The sequence below is a fragment of the Terrapene carolina genome, unplaced genomic scaffold, assembly GCF_002925995.2.
Source record: "Terrapene carolina triunguis isolate 2854851 unplaced genomic scaffold, T_m_triunguis-2.0 Scaffold96, whole genome shotgun sequence".
Taxonomy (NCBI): domain Eukaryota; kingdom Metazoa; phylum Chordata; order Testudines; family Emydidae; genus Terrapene; species Terrapene triunguis.
In genome coordinates, this window is record NW_020664447.1 from 40,546,064 (window position 1) to 40,569,064 (window position 23,001).

At 43.5% G+C, this 23,001-nt stretch overlaps 1 protein-coding gene across 1 annotated transcript in view; it reads left to right on the top strand.

Moving 5' to 3' along the window:
• Positions 1–23,001, top strand: part of LOC112104898 (cytosolic phospholipase A2 epsilon-like) — a 53,550-nt gene that overhangs the window by 17,420 nt on the left and 13,129 nt on the right. The window contains exons 5-14 of the mRNA XM_026651253.1: positions 1,390–1,518; positions 2,798–2,838; positions 3,465–3,507; positions 4,345–4,420; positions 7,317–7,486; positions 7,613–7,708; positions 8,539–8,576; positions 13,595–13,730; positions 20,723–20,859; positions 21,793–22,018. Of these exons, the coding sequence (XP_026507038.1) occupies positions 1,390–1,518; positions 2,798–2,838; positions 3,465–3,507; positions 4,345–4,420; positions 7,317–7,486; positions 7,613–7,708; positions 8,539–8,576; positions 13,595–13,730; positions 20,723–20,859; positions 21,793–22,018 (1,092 nt within the window). The remainder of the gene's footprint in view (positions 1–1,389; positions 1,519–2,797; positions 2,839–3,464; positions 3,508–4,344; positions 4,421–7,316; positions 7,487–7,612; positions 7,709–8,538; positions 8,577–13,594; positions 13,731–20,722; positions 20,860–21,792; positions 22,019–23,001) is intronic.

The window sequence follows — 23,001 nt, forward strand, 5'->3', positions numbered from 1 at the left end:
CCGGGGGCTCTGGCAGCGGTTTAAAGGGCCCGGGGTGGTAGCGGCGGCCGAGCCCGGGGCCCTTTAAACTGCTGCCGGAGCCCCCGGCTGCCACTGTTACCCCAGCGGGGGAGGGAGAGAGCACTTACTGGTACAGGGTGGGCCGGGGCTGGCTCTGACCCCCCCATCCCCTCCCCTTCCGCCCGAGGCCCCACCCCTTCCGGGGGCCAGAGCCGGCCCCAACCCAGCCCCGTACCGGTAAGTCCCTATTTCTACTTTCTACTTTCACCCCTGCTTGTGTCTCATCTGTAACCAGATCCTTCTGGTCTAGACAAAGCCAGGACAAGGTTTTCTTGCATCCTGCGTATAATAACCCTTCAATTACTAGATGCTAAAAGTACCCTTAAAATTCCTCTTTGAATCACGTAAGCAACTCCAGTAACACATGTTTGGAGTTTGAGTCCAATGTTTGGAATAAGACTCCAGAGGCAAGTTAGAAACATAATTTATTTTCTAGTTCTGAACTAATTCAACTGAGTTCATTGAAAATTACACTAACAAGCTGGAGAGCTAGAAAATTCTGACTTAGTTCAGATTTCACTCACTCAATTCCCCTGAAGGATATTTATTTATTATGTGTATAACACCAACATCTGATAGGTGCTCTAGCAATAGAGAGATACAATGCAGAGTGACAACAAATTCACCCAATGAAATATAAATTAGAATCATTACACAATCAGAACAAATTCTCATTGAGTAGTAGCTTGAGATAATGCACAACAGCGTACAGAACTGAGACTAAGGAACTCCTGATTTCTAGTAGCAGCTTTGTTACAATATGACACATAAAGTGTTAAGCACTTTATTCAGGTGGGTCTTGCTAAAAACATTATACTCAAACATTCCCTGAACACAGCTGGTTCTGTGATGAATTTGAAGGAATATGGATCAGTAAAACCAACAGAGAACTTTAAAAAATGAATCCTTGGAAAAATTGCCAGGAGCCATAACTGCTTCCCTGTTGAATGGAAACATTTATTCTCTCATGAGTTGATAAATTACAACCGCTGTTTTTAAAATAAGATTCTCTACATTTAAAATTAAATTGTCTGTTCATCCAGATGGAGAATTTTTCAGAAAGTTATTTGCAAATGGAAACAGAGTCAAAATAGAATTCCTGATACAACCTTCATTGATCAGATTAGAATATATTTCCAGTAAAGATAAGTGATTATTCACTTACTCATCATCTCTCTCTTCTTCTGTCTTTGTGCCAATTTCTCCCCCACTTCTTTCCTTCTTTATCTTCCTGTACTATATGCACACACTAAATACGGATTATTCACAGAGAACCTTGTATCCTAGATGCCATCTAACAAAGAATATATTCTTAATTTCTATTCCTAGAACGTCCTGGAACTGACAATCTTTGATGAAGACATTGTCCAAGATGATGGCCACTTCATTGTTCTCTTTGATATAGCTAAAATCCCACTTGGAGAAACAATTTTTATGACGTTCCAGTTGAATCCACAGGTGAGAACCGATATCACAAGCAGAGCGAGGTGGAAAGCATACATTTCTCTGGAATTTCCTCATAAAGTTTAGTTTGTATTATATTTCTTTTTTACCTTAGTGAGTGTTAGTCTCTCTCCATCCATCCATATATCTATCCATATTTACTTCTTTCAGCCTATCTATGAGCAAAGCCTCTCTAAAATTGCTTTGACATTGTATTGAATAGTTTGGCCAGAACTGCAACATACTTTGTCAGAGGAATTTATCAAGGGTTTGATGATATTGTTGACTGAATCACCAATGTTGAACTTCTGGAGATGAACATCTCCAATTACATCACTGAGCAGTTCTGAAGAAGGGAGCTTGGTCTTGTCTTTAAAACACAGGACTGGGAGAGAGGAGGACCTGGGCTCTACCCCAGGCTCTGTTGTAGTCTGGCCATGTGACCTTGGACAAATCAATCTCTCTCTACCTGTTTCCTCACATGCAAACTCGTATCAGGACAATGGCTCTCCAAAAGGAACAGACATGTTATGAAGATTAAATAACTAATTTGGGTCAAGTGCTTTTAGAATTTCTGATGGAAGGAGCTATACAAGCAGTAAAATATTATTCTGTGTCATAACTTGTCACCATTGACCTAGCAATTATGGAGCACAATAGTGATTTTGACTCTTGAAACAGGTATTGGTCTGTACTGGTAATAAAACCAAGAATCTGATAAATATGCTGCATGAGTTCAATATTTAAATATTGGCACCAAATCCCATATTTGGCAAATAGGCAAGAAGGCACATTTTACACACTTAAACATCCCTGATTTGGATGCTCAAAGCCTTAGTTAGATTTTCACAATATTTTTTGAAGCGATAAATTTTTAGCCTCTGCCTGAAGTGGAGGGACAGTTGACAGGAAAGAAAGAGATCTATTTAATATCTTATGTCCAAGCATGTTAAGATATTGGAAACATATATCTTAAGGAAATAAGGAAAATTGAGAATGTCCTTAGTTCATTCAGTAATATCAACATCTTTTTGATCCCAGAGAGGTCAAAGCAATGAGCTTCTCACCCCTAATGGTGGGGAGAGCTTCTGGGAAGCAGAATATTGTTAGAGACCAAAAAGTGAAGTTAACTGACTGTACTTGCAGCACAAAATGTAAGGCTACTTTGCAGAAGATCCTTGAATATCAGGACAGGGGTGGCAGGAGGGGGAGGAAGAGTTTACACAATCAATGGGGCTGCCCTTATTTGGGAAGGTTTTTGCATGCTTCATTCATTTCTCTCTCTAATTTTCAGAGAAGGGAGGAGCTGGAGGCTGAGTTCACACTGGAGAACCTGTGGGTAAACCTCAAATATTATGAAATCAGAAATTATAATGGATGCAGCAATTCCAAGAGTAATCAATCAATAGGGAAAATATTTCATATCCCTGCTGTCTCTTCAATAGCCAGGCCCCATCCCCAGATTCCTTTCTTTTCCAAAACAAAGAACGCTTAAACAAATCTTTTTTTAAAAAAAAAGAAAGAGAGAGAAGAAAAGAGACAGAGTGGGGGGAAGAGCACAACAAATATCCATATCACTTTCTATTAATAATTTGTGTCATTGTAATTTTTCCTAATGATGATGTGTTATTTAGGTCCCCTATAGGAATCCAAGGCTGGCTTCTTGGGACCAGTGAAATGCATGTCAGTGGTGTGGGCACCCCTGGCCAATTCATGGCACTAGGGGCAATGTGACCCACACAGTCATTAATGATATTACAACTGTCACAAGCCCCTCCCAGAGGTTTGACTACAGTTGAACCATCTCTGCTTCTGAGTAGCCAGTGTGGCCGCTAGTCAAAAGAGTTACATTTTTATGAACAACCAAAAATTAAAATGATCAATATAAAAATGCTTAAAGTAGTATTTACTGGTAGTATGATACTGGTTGTGAAATGTGTACTTTTCATTTTGTTTTCTAGTCTGGATCTTCCTGAAACCATCATCACTAATGGAGTAGTAGTGGTAAATATTGTTTTCTTTTCTCTTGCCTGTACTGCATAGCAATACTTATCATACTGTGCAGAAACTAGAGAATCAGTAAAATGACCCAGAGCTGATACTCCTAAACACTTCCTCATGCTGAGGCAAAAGCTGAGCTTGGATAGCTTGTGAACAGTTTGCATTTCCCCACCATTCCCTACAATGTCTATGTTGGGAGTGGCTGAGACTAGAGTATCTGTGAGCTCCCTCAAGCCAGCACACCATAGAAATGACTCCAGCTGGAAAAGGCATAACAATGAACACTCACAGCTGGTGCTTTCCCATTATTCCCTGCAGTGACTGTTGGAAGAAACTTCCATTGGAGTACTGTAGGAATGACATTTTACTACTCCAGCCAGTACTCCTGCGTCGTTCCATAGCCGAGCTGCCACTAGTTATGAACGCAATGAAAAATACATAGCAAATCTTCACTCGTCAAGGACATCTGTTTTCTCTGTAGCTTTATTTTTCCCCTTTGGGAGTCCTGGTGGATCCTTATAGGACCTTGAAGAATGCCGTCATTTTCTCTTGCTTTATACCACACTTCATAGAAATCTAGGGTATGTGTATCATAGCTACCATCCTTTCACCTGAGGATTAGATATGACTCTCTCTAGAGCCCGTTAATATTACTTCTTAGTCTGCCAGAGAAATCGTTGCAGAAGAATGCAAGGCACTTAGAACCAGGGAACAAGCATGCTGTCTCCACAGTGCTCCCAATATTTGCCACCCTGGTAGCAAAATAGTGGGCTGAAGAGGTAAGTCTCCCTCTGCGATATTTTCTGTGTGTAATCATCTTATTGGTCATATTTGTTACAGTCTCGTGAAATTTCCTGCTTGGAAGTTCAGGTGGATAGGAGGAGGTGGAAGAAGAAGAAAAAAACACATTCTACAAGTGAGGTTATTGCTTCATTAACTGGTTATTAGTAGTTATAGCCTTTATAACAGCAACTGGGAAATGTGTAATTCTTATTATGGGTTACACTGGCTGAATCTATAACTGATTGTTAAAATTCCACTGCCTTAAAGCAACATTCAGGCTGAGATTTTGGACGTACTACTCCTAGTCCTGCACAGTGTACAGTCATTTACACTAGTGCAAAATGTGTATAAAATGTTACCAAATCTGAATGGTAGCATTTTGCACACACTTTGCACTGATGTATATGACTGATGTATTTCCTACACAAGGTGCAGGAAAATGGGGAATCAGGTCCTTGGAATTTAGACTTATGATTCCACTAATAACCATAACTCTATCCCCTTTCCTATATACACTGCAACAAGGTTCTCATTGCGTGGTCATACATGAAATAAATGCTCCATTTGTTTATCTGCTGTTATAGAAAAGAACACATTTTTTATTTGTATGTATATATATATATGTGTGTGTGTGCAAATTACATAATATGTCACAGGTCCATTTTTATGTGACTGTGGCGGGCCTGGCACCGCAGCGCCCCTTTGTGGTGGGGGTGGGATGGGGTGCCGGCACCTCGCCACTCTCAAGTTCCTGCACCTGCCTTTCTGTGGGCAGCCGGTTGCAGCCTAATGGCCTCCTTCCACACAATCACCCCTGTCTGGCGAGATAGTGAGGACTAGTGGCCGGGGTCCATACAATCCCCTCGCAAGCGGGGTCGTGTGGCCTAGCTGCCGTAGTCCATACAACTCACTCCCCTACATCGGAGCCGTACGGCCTAATGGCCAGAGTCCATGCAATCCCCGTTGCAAGCGGGATAGTGCGGCCTAGCAGCCAGAGTCCATACAATCCTCCTCACAAGTGGGGTAGCGCGGCCTAGCGGCCAGAGTCCCTAGGATTCCTCACGGTTTGGGGTGAGGTGGTAGGGGGACCCGGACCCACCCTCTCCACTGGGTCCCGACCCAGGGCCCTCGTAGTGGTAAGCTCCCCTTGCTGCCCGCTCAGCGGGGATCCAATAGCAACCCGCCAAGCGCCTATGCGGCTCTAACGCCGTTTGCCTGGGTCACTTCCTACCATAAATGCCAGGTTCTCTGCTGTGGGGGGTCCTCCAGTCTGTTCTCCTCCTGTGATGTCCTCCGTCGGGGATCAGGGGGTCAGGGCCAGCTCTGGCTTTTTTGCCAGCCCAAGCAAAAAACAACAACAAACCTGCGGGGTGGCCGGAGCGGCCATGGGCAGCGGAGTGCGCACCCCGGCTGGCAGGGGGAGGGGGAGGGAGCGGGGGGGGCGAGAGGAGAGGGGCGGCCAGGGCTTCCTTCAGCGGGGCGCTCGCCACGCGGCCCCTCCCGCCGCACCGCTCCGGTCGGCAGGCAGGGAAGGACGCAGGCTGCCCTGCCGGGCTTGCTGCAGACCTGGCACCGGCTGGAGCAGACGGAGCGCGCAGCCCGCTCCCAGCAGGGCGCTCCCCTCCTCCGCCCCCTACAGGGCGGCCGGAGCAGTGAACCATTAAGAAAAAAAACCTGCCGGGCAGCCGGAGCGGCGAAACAAAAAAAAAGGGATTGGAGGGAAGCCACCCCTTAGAATCCGCCGCCCCAAGCACGAGCTTGCTCGGCTGGTGCCTGGAGCCAGCCCTGCAGGGGGTGTCCCGGCTTGGCGCACTTGGATCCTGGTGTGCAGGCTCTCCCTCTTCAGGAGCTAGCAGCTTGCCTCTTTCTCCTCTGGCGGTCAGCCCAGACTGAGCAGCTCTGCAGGCTTTTATACCTGTTCTCCAGTTGGAGCATGCCCAGCAGAGCTTCCGGGGCATGGCTTCCTCTGCTAGGAAAGAAGGGTTAACCCCTGCGGTACCAGTGCGGGGCCATTCTGCCCCGTCACAGTGACCATCACTATGTAATGACTAGCTCTCTTGTAGTGTGTGTAGTGCATGTAGGAATGATAACTTTCATGTGGGAATGAAAAGATTGAACTTTCTGATTTTGTGTGATTAATATCATAGCCATAATATCACTTCCCCCAATATAAATTCCTTTGTTTTTAATTATTTTGAACTATTACAAAATAAAATCTATCTGTGTCTAAAGGTACTGTGTGCTCTGCTTGGTGCATGTGAAGGGCTGGGGTAGTGATTGCAAAGGTGGCTTTAAGCTGTCTTTGAACTCCCATGGCTTCAAGAAGCTGGGTTGGCTCCTAGTGTTAGATGAGCCTTAGGGCTGCTCTAATTTATACTAGCAGTTATGGCTCTCATGAGCCTATACACCGGCTGGGAATTGGTGGCATGCTCCCTACAGTAAACCAGGGACATATGCAAAGAGAATTTCCAGTTGCCCAGTTAGACTTCTAACTAGCTGGACTAGTTACACTTCTTCACACCCCCTTGTGCTGATCAAGTGTCACAAAGGAGTTGTAGCATTGGCAAGCATCTGGCCTATTATCTATGAAGTGACTAAAATGGACAGAAAGAGATTCATCTGGTCTATTTGTTCTTATAAAGAGGGTTATTAGCTATTGTAGGGTCAAATCCTGCAGAGCAGCTGCACCGCACATCATTTGGCCTATAATAACATACAATACAATCATGTACATTTGCTGTGTTAGAATACAGTGGCAGTAAATACATGGCATCCCAAAGCACAGGGGTGTTCTGATCTGGGGTTTTTGTTCAGGCCAGTGTAAAGATAGGGCCATAGGCAATATTTGAATCTGAGTCCATTTCCAGATTTCAAATCTCCCCACCCCCAGGAGCATACAGAACATGGGTTTTGATTCCAGTCCATCTCTAAGTATTTTTGTCTTTTGGCGGGTTTTTTTGTTTGTTTTTTTACAGGCGCTGGTAAAGGTTTTGTTTGGTTTTGTTCTTTTTTTTGTCTCCATTCGTTAGAGCATGACTTCACGTTTACAGTGAAAGGATCCTTTGAAGAAACCCGTAGCCTTTCATTGTGCTGTGAGCCCAGCTTTCATCTTACAGATCCCATCCTGTTTCACTATGCCAAGCATAGCCAGCCACAACTGGATATTACAGTCCCGAAAATGAAGACACTTTCCAGCTTTGTACGTTATAATTGAACATGGTAGTAGTATGGAGTAATATAGACAGCAACATACATCTACCTTTATTTGGGAAGGGGCAGCAAAAGAGTACTTCTCCTTTTAATAAAAACCCTGGTTTCTTTTCAGTGTGCTTGTATGTCATGTAGAGCAGGAAGGAGCAGAAATGGCCCTCTGACTGTGCCATTGAACTTACTTCCCTTTGATCAAGAAGTAATAGATAAGGTAAGCACTGCCAGCCTTTTAGAATAATACTGAATTTTTTGTTTAAATTTTTGCTGGTTCCACCCAGAGAAACAAACCCAGCCTCCTAGAAACCAAAGAGGTCGTTTTCTATTAAGGAGATTAGAAAAAGAAAATATGGGAGTGTGTCTGCCAAGCTGTGGGGAAGGGCCAGAAAACACAGTGCAGCAGTTCTTTAGTGAGTGGGGGGGGGGAAGGAGGAGAAAAGAGTCTGATATCATTCACACTCAACCAGCAAGAGGGCCTAGAGCAGGAAAAGAACTGCATAGTTCAAGGTTCTTGAAAAGCCCAGTGTCTCCTAAGAATGTGGGCTATTCTATCCTAAACCCTACCACTACAGGCCAAATCCTCAGCTGGACTAGGCTCACACATCAATACTGGTACTTCAAGCTTTTGTTTCTGGTACTCCTGGCAGCCTGTCCAGGGCTTAATAATGGACTTTCCACTGGGACCTGAAGTTCCACTGCTGCCCATCTCCCATTCATGTGTGTATTCCCTAACCTGTAACAGAGCTTGGGCTGCTCCATAGCCCAGTCGTGCAATAGTGAGATGAGGCAGACAGAGGTAGATGATACAGACAAGGTCTTAACCTGGTAAATTGATGCACCAGCCTGAAAAAACAAGGAAACATTGAGATGCAAGAGAATTTTCTACAAATGTTCTTGAGGTCATATACATCACTCAGATTACTACAGCTCACGGCTTTGTGAATGTTCTGGTGACTAGGAGCAGATGAAACTCATTAAAGTGGGGAGGAAGGAAGGCTGTAGAAATATCTCAGCATTTATTATATTTACATTTCTCATTTTCAGCACAGAAAATTTGACCTACACTTTAAGACAAAACAGTGGTAAGTTTCTTTCTTGGCTCCTTGGATTCTGATGGATGGTGACCAAGTTCTGCTCTTTGTTTCTGGGGAAAGATGTGCTCATGTCATAACTTTCTGCTGGGTACTGATCTCAGATTGAGACCATGTAATAAAACACACCCAGTGCAGGCAATATTTAATGAGACTTCTACGTTAGATACAACATAAGAAGTGTTACTGATGGTAGTTTTTGAAATCTGTACGCACAGGGTGAGATTCTGTGCTGTGCTGCCAGGGCTTGTGAGGAGTTCCTTGGAAGAAAGCTTTATGAATGCTGGGCGTATCCTCCACCAGCTAAAATGAGAGGTCTTAGGGACCCTTTATGCCACTCCAGACTTTTTACTTGGCATCAAGGGTTAGAAAAAGAGATCTCATTCATCCTGCTGATCCGTTATCCTCCGAGCACCGCAGTCCACTGACCATTCTTGTGCCAGCCATTATGCACAGTAAAATCCCTTACATAGCCAGTGACATAAGATAGAAGTGTTAATAAAAGACTTGACAAAGAACATATAAACCTGCCAATTGCCTTATAAAATGTAAATCCAATTAAGATTGTATACCACAGGGTAGTCGTGCCAGCCTACACACCTGGGTCCAACAGCTGTGTATTGTCATATACAGAAATTCAGGACAGGCAACATTTGGAAAAATACTTAATGGCTCAGTTATTTGCAATGTAGATTCTCAGCGTATGAACATACATTTATCCTTTGTATAACACCTACCCTGTATGCTTCAATATTTAAATCACCTCAGTGGGAGATGACATTATAGCATGTTATGGCACCAATGTTTTATAGTTATTCTTGAAAAGACATTTTAATTCTAAGATCCTAATTTTAGCGACTTATTCATCTCTGGAAATTGCCTTTGATGTTGGATTTCTCCTGCTGCTTCTCAGTCCAGTTATGAATTTTATTAGAAAGCTTGAAAAAATATAAGCTATTCTGAATAACATTCCATTAACAATATGTTGCATCACATTCAGTTTTGTATGACAGAAAGTTATATATAGCATATATTTGTCATAGAATCATAAAAGATTAGGGTTGGAAGATACCTCTGGAGGTCATCTAGTCCAACCCCCTGCTCAAAGCAGGACCAACCCCAACTGTCAAGCCATATTGTCACAGTCAGCACAGATTTTGGCCTGTATGGTGCTTACAGTGTCAATATCATTACAAAACAGTAACAAGGGGGTACACTGAAAAATATCCTAACGATTATCAGCATCTGTTCTACTATCCACGGATATTTATTATGGGAAACATGCCTGTCTTTACAGTGGATTATGATACATTGCAGAGATTTTCAATTTGAACAACCAGTTCTTAATCCCCATAAAAATTAATGGGAAATGGGTATCCAAATCCTCTAGGCAACTTTGAACATTTCAGTCTCTGCCTAATCTTTGAAGGGCAGGGAAAGTAAGACAGCATTATCAACTTGTGCATTCCTACCTTAGCAAGAAAACAATTACAAGACCAAAGACAGAACATTTGGTCTGTCTAGGATACCCACAAATTGAAATAAATGTACCTGTGTATATTTAAACGTTTAGTCAGTTAGGTAAATGCAAACATATACTTGACTGTGTTAGATAATACAATCCTCTTTTCTTATTTTTGAACCAAAGAAGTGTAATGCCAAAAAACTATGTTAATTCTGAGTTATGGCTAAAATTTAAAATACAAAAAAATCAAATGTTGTTGTTCACAGCGACTGTGATTTTGTCCCCTTGCACAAATATTATATTTTATATTCTCTACCAGGGTTAATGTTTATGCCATTAAATATATATACAATGCGGACAAATGATGGCTGTTACTTAAATCTTTCTCTTACTACACTTTTTTACAATATTTTCAAAGCAGCTTCCAAAACTGTGATCATACTTGTGAATTCACCCAGATGTACAAACCAAAAAATGCGTTTGAACATGCAAGCCCTTGGAATTACTCATCTTGCAGGTGCAAATGGATGCGTCTCAAAATTTTGAAGATGCAATTTGGAAGGCTCTATTGAAAATTTGACCCTCTATGTGTAACTTTGCCGTTGGAGATGCAAGTTGCCAATTCTGTTACTTGCAGCTATCTTTAGACATTTTAGATAATAAAAAATACCTTAATATCATGCAGAGCAGATAGATACTTTTGTTTTGTTAATAGAATAAAATATTACAGGACTCTGCACATATTGCTCTCTGTCTTCTCGTATAGTTTATTAGTTTGTCCATATAAAAGTTGTAATAACATAATATAAGAACAGACATACTGTGTCAGACCAATGGTCCATCTAGCCCAGTATCCTGTCTTCCAATAGTGGCCAATGCCAGGTGCTTCAGAGGGAATGAACAGAACAGGTCATCATCAAGTGATCCATCCCCTGTTGCCCATTCCCAGCTTCTGGCAAACGAGGCTAGGGACACTTTGGAGCATGGTTTTGCATCCCTACCCATCTTGGCTAATAGCCATTGATGGGCCTATCCTCATGAACTTATCTAGTTCTTTTTTTAACCCTATTATAGTCTTGGCCTTCACAACATCCTTCAGCAAAGAGTTCCACCAGTTGACTGTGTGGTTGTGTGAATAAATATTTCCTTTTGTTTGTTTTAAACCTGCTGCCTATTAATTACATTTGTTGACCCCTAGTGTTATGAGTAGGCAAATAACACATCCTTATTTACTTTCTCCACATCAGTCATGATTTTATAGACCTCTATCATATCCCCCCTTTAGTTGTCTCTTTTCCAAGCTGAAAAGTCCCAGTTTTATTAATTTCTCCTCATATAGAAGATGTGCCATACCCCTAATATTTTTTGTTGCCCTTCTCTGTACCTTTTCCAGTTCCAATATATCTTTTTTGAGATGGGATGACCAGATCTGCACATAGTATTCAAGAAGTGGGCATACCATGGATTTAGACAGAGGCAAAATGATATTTTCTGTTTTATTATCTATCCCTTTCCTAATGATTCACAACATTCTGTTAGCTTTTTTGACTGCCACTGCACATTGAGTGGATGTTTTCAGAGAACTATCCACGACTCCAAAATCTCTTTCTTGAGTGGTAACAGCTAATTTAGATCCCATCATTTTATGTGTATAGATGGGATTATGTTTTCCAATGTGCATTAATTTGCATTTATCAACATTGAATTTCATCTGCCATTTTGTTGCCCAGTCGCCCAGTTTTGTGAGATCCCTTTTTAACTCTTTGCAATCTGCTTTGAATTTATCTATCTTGAGCAGTTTTGTATCATCTGCAAATTTTGCCACCTCTCTGTTTACCCCTTTTTCCAGATCATTTGTGAATATGTTGAACAGGACTGGTCCCACTACAGACCCCAAGGGGACACCACTATTTACCTCTCTCCATTCTGAAAACTGACCATTTATTCCCACCCTTTGTTTCCTATCTTTTAACCAGTAATTTATCCAGGAGAGGACCTTCCCTCTTATCCCAGGACAGTTTATTTTGCTTAAGAGCCTTTGGTCAGGGACCTTGTCAAAGGCTTTCTGAAAACCTAAGTACACTATATCCACTGAATCCCCCTTGGCCACATGCTTGTTGACCCCCTCAAAGAATTCTAGTAGATTGGTGAGGCACGATTTCCCTTTATAAAACCATGTTGACTTTCCCCCCACAAATTGTGTTCATCTATGTGTCTGGTAATTCTGTTCTTTACTATAATTTCAACCAATTTGCCTAGTACTGAAGTTAGTCTTACCAGGGTGCAATTGCCGGGATTGCCTCTGGACCCTTTTTAAAAAATTGATGTCACATTAGCTATCCTCCATCTGGTACAGAAGCTGATTTAAATGATAGGTTACATACCACAGTTAGTAGTTCTGCAATTTCACACTTGAGTTCCTTTAGAACTCTTGGGTGAATACCATATGATCCTGGTGACTTATTACTCTTTAATTTATCAATTTGTTCCAAAACCTCCTCTAATGAGACCTCAATCTGGGACAATTCCTCAGATTTGTCACCTAAAAAGAATGGCTCAGGTTTGGGAATCTCCCTCAAACCCTCAGCCGTGAAGATGGATGCAAAGAATTCATTTAGTTTCTCTGCAATGGCCTTGTCTTCCTTGAGTGCTCCTTTAGCATCTCGATTGTCTAGTGGCCCCAGGGGTTGTTTAGCAGACTTCCTGCTTCTGATGTACTTAAAAAAAATTACTGTTACTTTTGAGTCTTTGGCTAGCTGTTTTTCAAATTCTTTTTTTTTTTTTTTGCCTTCCTAATCATATTTTTACCATATTTTGCCAGAGTTTATGCTCCTTTTTATTTTCTTCAATAGGATTTAACTTTCACTTTTTAAAGGATGCCTTTTTGCCTCTAACTCCTTCTTTTACTTTGTGACACTTTTTTGGTCCTCTTACTATGTTTTTTAATTGGAGCTATGCATTTAAGTTGAGACTTTATTATGATGGCTTTGAAAAGTTTCCATGCAGCTTGCAGGGATTTCACTTTTGGCACTCTACCTTTTAGTTTCTGTTTCACTAATTTCTTCATTTTTGTGTTGTTCTCCTTTCTGAAATTAAATGCGATGGTGGTGGGCTGCTTTGGTGCCCCCCCACCCCCCAAGGATGTTAAATTTTATTATGTTTTGGTCACTATTACCTAACGGTTCAGCTATATTCACCTTGTGGACCAGATCCTGTGCTCTGCTTAGGGTTAAATCAATAGTAATAGAGGTAATGTCTTGTCTGTTTATGAAGTGTATATAGTTTATTAATTTAACTATATACACCTCTACCTCGATATAACGCTGTCCTTGGGAGCCAAAAAATCTTACCGCGTTATAGGTGAAACCGCGTTATATTGAACTTGCTTTGATCCGCCGGAGTGCACAGCCCCGCCCCCCCAGAGCACTGCTTTACCGCGTTATATCCGAATTTGTGTTATATTGGGTCACGTTATATTGGGGTAGAGGTGTAGTACATCTTGAGATACAAGTCATAACGTATAATATTTGTGCCTGTGTTCCAGCCGGGAAGACCTAGATGTGCGCTTGGGGTTTGAGCTGTGTGTGGAGGAGCAGGATTTCCTGCATAAAAGGAAAAAGGTGGTTGCTGCTGCTCTGAAAAAGGTTCTCCAGCTAGAGGAGGACCTGCAGGATGATGAGGTATGTGGGGCAGAATCCTTCCCACTCCTTCTCACAGAGGTGTGCTCAGTCAATTGGGCACCAAAATGTGGCATCTTGTTCTCTATTTTCACAATCTCCAGACGGTCAGGAAGTGAAGAAGTGGGTGGTTTTACTTTTTAGGAAGGAAATGAGTGGTCACAGATGACATTAATAACATCTTTTTACTTATATGTACAGTTCCTAAAGAGTGTTGCTTTAATAGATATAGATATTAAATACCAAGATGATTTAGGCCCATGTTCTCAGAATTACAGCAAAAGCTTTCTTAAGCCCAACCATCTTCTCAGCCAGCCCATGCAGACAGACTCAGAACTTCTGTCACTCAGGCCATGTCTACACTACAAACTCATGTTGCCTCTAGTTACATTGGCATACCACCACTGCAGTTAGTACATTGCTTGTGTGTGTAAATACTTGGCTCCTTGTGTCTGTGGTGTGCATAGTCACTAGGGGTGCTTGTGTTGATAGAGAGTGCAGTGCACCAGGAGTAGGTATCTCTCTGTGCAACTCGCCACCATCCAGCGCACTATCTTTTGGGACGTTTTGGCAATGCATGATGGGGCTTAAATGAGTTGCTCAGGTGTAATTGGGAACATGGGGTCAACTTCCCAGTTTGCAACTGTCTCCATCCCATAATGTTATCTGTATCCCATAATTTTTGCGCCTTTTTTTTCAAAATCCCACAAACCCACGCCACACTTCACGCTGTCCACCTTATCTGACAGAAGCATGGAGTCAGCACAGCTCTGCACTATTGTCGTAAGTGTTGCAAGCACATGATCCTGCAGTATTTGCAGAGCTGCAAGAAGAATCGAATGAGTAGGGAACATAATAATTTCTTGGAGGACAGATTGCCATGGGACATAGTGGGAACCAATTCAAGGTTGTTGTTGGCATTCATGGAGCAGCTGCAGATGGTGAATTGCCACTTCTGGGAAACAAACACTGACTGGTGTGATTGCATCACAATGCAGGTTTGGGATGATGAGCAGTGGCTGCAGAACTTTGGGACGCACATGGCCACATTCCTGGATCTGTGCGCTGAGCTTGCCCCAGCCTTCCAGTGCAGGGACACCAAAATGAGAGCTGCACTGACAATGAAGAAGCGAGTGGCGATTGCACTGTGGAAACTTGCAATGCTGGATTGCTACCGATCAGTTGGGAATCAATTTGGAGTCAGGAAATCCACCATGGGGGCTGTTGTCATGTGGTGCAGGACTGTGACTCAGCAATGCCTCAGGACATAATGGATGGATTTGTGGTACTGGGGTTCCCAAACTGTGGAGAGTGGGGAGGGGGAGAGATAGACAGAGCTCAGATCCCTATTTTGGCACCAGATCATCTTGCCACAGAGTACATCAACAGAAAGGGCTACTTTTCTGTGATTATCACTGGGATGCTTCATCAACATCAATGTGGGCTGGTCAGGGAAGGTGCATGACGCTCATATATTTAAGAACACAGGACATTTCAGAAAGCTGCAAGCAGAGACTTGCTTTCCCAACCGGATGCTTACCTTTGGCAATGATGAAAGCCCAGTAGTGATCCTGGAGCACCCAGCATACATCTTGCTCTCCTGGCTCATGAAGTCGTACACCAGCCACCTCAACAGCACAAAGGAATGATTCAACTACTGGCTTAGCAGGTGCAGAATGACAATTCAATGTGCTTTTGGTTGTTTGAAGTGATGCTGGCTTGAAGATTGGACTTCAGTGAGAAAAATATCCCAATGGATATAGCTTCCTGCTGTGTTGTAGATCATATCTGTGAAGCAAAGGGGGAAATGTTTCCACTGGGGCAAAGGTGGAGCTGCTGTCCGCTGAACTTGAACAGCCAGATACATGGGCTATTAGAAGAGCTCAATGCGGAGCTATAGACGCAGGGAGGCTTTGAAAGACCACTTTAACAGTGAGCTAGAGAAATGTGTGTTGTAGTCAGTGTTCCCTCTAATTTTTTATGTCCATGTGCAGAATGAATTTTGTTATGTGCACGAATATGGAGGTGATATGTGACAGGTCCGTGCGGGGGCCTGCGGGGACGGGTGCCTCTCTCTGCCATGGCTGGTCCATGCTGGGGGAGAGGCATCTCTCCCTGCTGCAAGCCTGAGCCCCTGTGCAGGGCTTAATAGGCAGCTGCGCGGCCGCGCAGCTTAGAGGGAACTTAGGCTGTAGTGTGCTCTACCTAGCCCTGCTCTTTTGTGGCCTGGTAGGAATTGTGTGGTGATTGCTGCACACATAGGAAGATGACAATGTCAATGCACCTATTAATTTTGTTTGTGACTAATCCTATGAGTTGTGTAGCACTGTGCAGTAACAGGTAATTGGCCGCTTTCAGAACTGCTCAGTTCTCGGCAGCATATGTTGTGAACTAATAAAAATGAATTATGTTCCAAATAATAGAATTTTATTCTGTAACAAAATAAGTGCAAAAAAGTGCAATTTTAAAACAAATACATTAAAAATGTAATAAACCATAATAAATTAATAGAACAGAACGTATGAAGGGTAAAGAACATTTATGTCCATTTCAGCTACACATACACTGACCTGTGAAAGCCATGGTTGGCATATGTGAAGCTGTGATTGTCTTTAATGTCCCCTGGAGTAGAGTGGTGGGGGTAGTGCAGCAACCCCTGATGCCACATGGAACATTGAGAGGGTCCTGATATTGAGTTCTCAATGGGCTTCAGAGGGAGGAAAGCCCAGAATTGTTGAATCTGCAGATCCACCAGAGCCTGCAACATCTGTGTTTACTGCCTGACAAGCCCCAGTATGTTCTGGTGCATCTCCCTCTCCTTTTCCTGCTGGGCTCCTGGGCCTTTCTGCTCTCCCCTCATTCCTTCTCCAGTCTGCCTGCAATGTTCATCATCCAAGCCCTGTGCTCTCTGTCTGAAGCAGCACTGGCTTGCAGGATCTCACTGAACGTGTCATCCCGAGTCCTCTTCTTTCTCCTTAACTGGCTCAGGTGTTACATGGGTGTGGAAAGGGAGACCCTAAAAGCTGCAATGGCACCAGCTGCAGATAAAACACACAGAGGTACCATTGTCAGTCTATTCATTACAGAAAGTGAAACTTAAGATGCTGACCTCACTCCCCTGGCTCCCCTAAAGTTTTAAGGACTACGTTCTCACTTCTGCTTGGGATTGCTTGCGCATGGTGCCAGTCACAGCACCAACCAGGCCTGCCGAGGGTTGAGGAAATGTGGAGGGAATTGTTTGGTTGCATGAATCTAGTAGTATAGGGCATTGCCACTGCATACTGGCACTGTTTTCCACAGGTGGTGGTGATTTTAGCTGATATCTCACTCCTGAGGGTAACAAAGGCAGAGAGAGCACAGCTGCTGCTGGTGTCCCAAAGCTGCCTGGGCCTGTATGCTGTTAATCTGTGTACTGCAATGGTGCCTGCTGAACTGATCACTGAGTGGCATGGGAAAGAGTCCTACCGCAGAGAAAGATATAAAGATCTTCGGCAGATCTTCGGAAGATTGCAGAGTACCTCCATGAAAGTTTCATCAATATCTTTCAGGAGGATTCAAGGGACATCCCCGAGTACATAAACAAACTTCTCTGCATGGCCCCCTCTGCTAATTCTAGAGGGGAATGAAACACAGATAGCAACTCTACCTCTCTTGGTTGTACCACTACCTCTTCTAGCACAAGTAAATTAATGATAAGTCAAAAGATGTGTCCTGTTATTTTGGGGATGCCATCCCTCTAATTGAAAATGTATCTATACACTTACCCAAGGTTCCTTCCCCTGCATTGGGGTCACCCGTGCTTTACTGGCAGGACTGTGGAAGGAATCAAAAACAGGTCCTGGCTCACTGTGCAGCTGGATTCCCCAGGTCGCCTGTCCTCCATACTCCTCCTTCTCTTCCTCATCCACCATCTCTTCCACCTCACTGTGCACATCCTTTGACTCGGTTTCCATGGAGGTATCCATGGAGGTGTGGGAAGTGGTGGTGGGGTCTCTGCCAAGTACAGTATGCAGCTCTTATAAAAGCAGCAGATCTGTGGTACAGCAGATCGAGTGTTGCCTGTCTGGCTTTCTGGTATGCCTGCCGCAGCTCCTTGGCTTTCACTGTGCATTGCTGTTGATCCCTGTCATAGCCCTTCTCCTGCATCCCCTGAGCAATCTGTTCATAGATGTTGACATTTCTATGGCTGGTGTGGAGCTGTGCCTGCATAGCCTCTTCAGGCCTAGGAGGGCCAATATCTCCTGTCTTTTCTGGGCAGGAGCACGTCTGGAGCATGGAGCTGGCATGGTCAGCTGGACAGTTGAACTCAACAATGGAGAGCTGCTAGGGGTGCTTGCCAAGCCGGGCAATCAGAAAAAGGAATTTCAAAAATTCTATGACCCCTGGGTTGGGGAGTCCACAATTGAGACCAGAGCAGACATTATGGGGCATTGTGGGACAGATGCTGGAGGACAGTTAGGGTTGAGATAAGTAACGCAGTGTCTACACTCACACTGCATCAACCTATGTATATCGACTGTGACTCTACACTGCTTGAGGAGGTGGTGTTAGTAAGTTGGCGTAATGGAACACTTACATTGGTGGGAGACAAATGTAAGTGTAGACACATGCACAACTAGGTCGACATAAACTGCCTTGTGTTGACCTAACTTTGTAATGCAGACCAGGCCTCACTGTTTACAATTGATTTGAACCTGACTTTCCATTTGCACCTGTGCTATGTGGGTGCAAAATACTACCATTCTGAGTTGGTTGTGTTTACAATTACTTTGTACTCACTTAGCAAGTACAAATGACTACACAAGGTACACACTGGGCAGGTTTAAAGTCATCCACGCCTCTGAACAAAAATGATACTTCCTTAAAGACTTTAGGCTAAATTTACCATTTGTGCCAGCAGTGTCTTTAGCCCAATGCATGGTATCTATCTTTAGTGTTAGTTGAGCCAACTTATCTTTCATGTATCAGAGGGGTAGCCGTGTTAGTCTGGATCTGTAAAAAGCAACAGAGAGTCCTGTGGCACCTTTAAGACTAACAGATGTATTGGAGCATAAGCTTTCGTGGGTGAATGCCCACTTTGTCGGATGCATATAATGGAAATTTCCAGGGGCCGGTATAAATATGCTGGCAAGGATCAGTCTGGAGATAACGAGGTTAGTTCAATCAGGGAGGGTGAGGTCCTCTGCTAGCAGTTGAAGTGTGAACACCAAGGGAGGAGAAACTGTTTCTGTAGTTGGCTAGCCATTCACAGTCTTTGTTTAATCCTGATCTGATGGTGTCAAATTTGCAAATGAACTGAAGCTCAGCAGTTTCTCTTTGGAGTCTGGTCCTGAAGTTTTTTTGCTGTAACTACCTTTACATCTGCTATTATGTGGCCAGGGAGGTTGAAGTGTTCTCTTACAGGTTTTTGTATATTGCCATTCCTGATATCTGACTTGTGTCCATTTATCCTTTTACGTAGTGACTGTCCAGTTTGGCCAATGTACATAGCAGAGGGGCATTGCTGGCACATGATGGCATATATAACATTGGTGGACGTGCAGGTGAATGAACCGGTGATGTTGTAGCTGATCTGGTTAGGTCCTGTGATGGTGTTGTTGGTGTAGATATGTGGGCAGAGTTGGCATCAAGGTTTGTTGCATGGATTGGTTCCTGAGTTAGAGTTGTTATGGTGCGGTGTGTGATTGCTGGTGAGAATATGCTTAAGGTTGGCAGGTTGTCTGTGGGCGAGGACTGGCCTGCCTCCGAAGGTCGGTGAAAGAGAGGGATCATTGTCCAGGATGGGTTGTAGATCACTGATGATGCGTTGGAGAGGTTTAAACTGAGGACTGTAGGTGATGGCCAGTGGAGTTCTGTTGGTTTCTTTCTTGGGCTTGTCTTGTAGCAGGAGGCTTCTGGGTACACGTCTGGCTCTGTTGATTTGTTTCCTTATTTCCTTGTGTGGGTATCGTAGTTTTGAGAATGCTTGGTGAAGATCTTGTAGGTGTTGGTCTCTGTCTGAGGGGTTGGAGCAGATGCGGTTGTACCTCAGTGCTTGGCTGTAGACGATGGATCATGTGGTGTGTCCGGGGTGGAAGCTGGAGGCATGAAGGTAGGCATAGCAGTCGGTGGGTTTTCGGTATAGGGTGGTGTGAACATGGCCATCGCTTATTTGTACTGTGGTGTCTAGGAAGTAGACCTCCCGTGTAGATTGGTCCACGCTGAGGTTGATGGTGGGGTGGAAGCTGTTGAAATCGTGGTGGAATTCTTCCAGAGTCTCCTTCCCATGGGTCCAGATGATGAAGATGTCGTCAATGTAGTGTAGGTAGAGGAGGGGCATGAGTGGACAAGAGCTGAGGAAGCATTGCCTGGGGGGGAGGGATAGCTCAGTGGTTTGAGCATTGGCTTGCTAAACCCAGGGTTAGGAGTTCAATCCTTGAGAGGGCCACTTAGGGATCTGGGGCAAAAATCAGTACTTGGTCCTGCTAGTGAAGGCAGGGGGCTGGACTCAATGACCTTTTGGGGTCCCTTCCAGTTCTATGAGATAAGTATATCTCCATATTAAAAAAAAAATATTCCTAGATGACCAATATCTACTGACAAGGTCACAACAGTGATAGTTTATTGCATTTAGTACAAGTCTATTATAATCAGGAGATAACAATTCCTGTATTTTTATGTTGATGTAGAGGATTTTTTAGGAGAATTGAAAGTATTGAGGTTAGTCTCCAGTTATGCTCAGTGTTTAAAATTCCATGCCTAACATGACAGCCTTTGCTTTCCAATTGCTAAGCAGTAAGTTACAGAAAACTCAGAGCAATTCCAGTTATTTCTATGCAGCATGATTAATTCAGATCATGTCTCTGCTTGCAAACTGATCATATACAATTTTTTTTATCATTTAATCAGGGCCTGAATTTCTTAACATAATTTCTACTCATCTCTATTCTAATCACTAATTGTCCCCACCCATATAGTTATTTTTCATTAAATGTATGCTTTTTTGCATTGAATAGGTACCCGTGGTGGCAGTCATGACAACAGGTGGTGGTACTAGAGCACTGACAGCAATGTACGCTCACCTGTTGAGTATCCAGAAGTTGAATGTTTTGGACTGTATTTCATACATCACTGGTTTATCTGGCACAACATGGTAAGGAGGACCAAGCTTCTGACACAAAGAAATTAATTAAAGACATAATCTCCAGAGTGGTGAAATGTTTATTAGTCTCCAAGTAGTTATGCATGTGCACATTGTAACCTAGTTTAAATATCTAATTATTATTATTTGCATACACAAACCAAGAAACCATCACTGTTTATGGTTTCCAGAGGCCTTTTTGGCCAACAGAATTATAATTAACAAGCAGCTTTATTCACCTAGTGTGGCTTTTTCATGTCAGCCTTTGTTAGGTGTTTACCAATATTTGCTATCATCCATGATCATGTGTGAATGATATCAACACTGGAAAAGTAGCAAAGTGAATTAGAGAGATTAAAGCATCTGAAGCTACAGGCAACCAAGGGAGACCTGGTGCTAATAAATGTACAGTCCTACACCACCAGCACAAGTAGGAAATAATAATTAATAAATAATATATAACTCTTAGCTAAATGGATTGTTGTAATAAAGCAGCCACACCCATCACATTAAAACAATCTTGTTTTAATTTGGTGGTGTTAATACTACCCTAATATCACTTTTTCATGTACCTAAGCAATGTAGTTGCTGCAGGGAAGGTGTGGAATCAGGATTGGGGAGTTTGTTACAAATCCAAAACTTGAGCTAGGCTTCCAAATTGTTTGCTGAAATTCACAAATCTTTTGGCAAACCTGGACTGGGTGTCAAGCAAGTCTGAGCCCATTTAATGGACATTTTATGAAAGTTGGTGGTTTCAGTTAAATTTAGTTACATTTCACTGAGATTTTTGGTTTCATTCAAACCCAAAAGGCACATCAAGGTGTAAACCCATGCACCCAATCTGAAATCAAGAAATGTTGTCCAATGCTCTCTAAGCCAAAACTTGAGGGTTTCAAAGAGCTCTAATTTTGAACCCCAACTTTTCCTTATATTTCCTTTTCTCAGGACAATGTCAAATTTGTATGAAGATCCTGACTGGTCACAGAAGGATATGGAGGCATCAGTCAGTGATGCTCGGAAACACGTGATCAAAAACAAGTTCTTGGCCTGTTTTTCCGTGGATCGTCTGAAATACTATGTAAAGGAGCTGCACCAGCGGAAACAAGAGGGGCACAAGATATGTTTTACAGATCTGTGGGGACTCATCATTGAAGCCATGTTACATGATGGGGTACTATAGAACATTTGCCCTTTTCAGAGTCTTCCTCTAAGTAGCTAATCTTCTGAAAGTAGAAATGAGGATAAACTGTAAACCCTAATGGATACACCCACTCAACATGGCTGCAGAGTTATCCACACAAATAAGTTTTATTTGTTGACTGCATCATGTATATGTTAAAATTAGACCTGTTCAAAAAACAGGAAAGAAACCCCCTGCCCATGGAAACTCTAGAAAATCCAAAATTCTTTTTTAAGAGCTGATTTTTCAAAGTGCCTTAAAACCCCTATGCATAGAGAGATTGCCTTGATAATGCGTATGCTACAAGTGGAGCTGGGATAGAGCATGTGGTGCAAATTTGGAATTGTTTGGTCAAGCGGTTCCCAAAATGCGGCCCAAACCCTTTGGCATATGAGCTGCTTTTACTTTTCGAAGTGCTCTCAAATCCATGTGCAATTTTGAGGAAGTTTCACCCCCCCACACTACCGCCCCATAAATGCTTCCCCAAAGCCATCTACCCTTCTCTTCACAATCCACCTTGTACCAGATTAGTGGGTAGTATTGTGTCTGGGAGATAAAGCCTAGTATGAGGGAGAAAGGGGGCTGGGGTGATAGGTGAGGGAGGGGAGCAGGGCTGGTGCAATCACTAGGCAAACTAGGCGGCCGTCTAGGGCGCCTAGTGGTTGAGGGCGCCTAAAAGCCCGCTCAGGCGAGGAGGTGGAGTGGAGGTGAGCTGGGGCGGGGGGCGCGGGGAGGGCTGCCCACAGTAACGGGGGGGGGTGCACAGGGGAACCGCTCCCCGCCCCAGATCACCTCCACTCTGCCTCCTCTGATGAGCACACAGCCCCTGCTCTAATTCTCCTCCTATTGGCGCCGCAAGCCTGGGAGGGGAGGAGAATTAGAGCGGCCCCGGCATGCTCAGCGGAGGAGGCGGAACGGAGGTGAGCTAGGGCGGGATCCCCGGGCGGGGTTAGCTGCCGCAGAGGGGGGCTCCC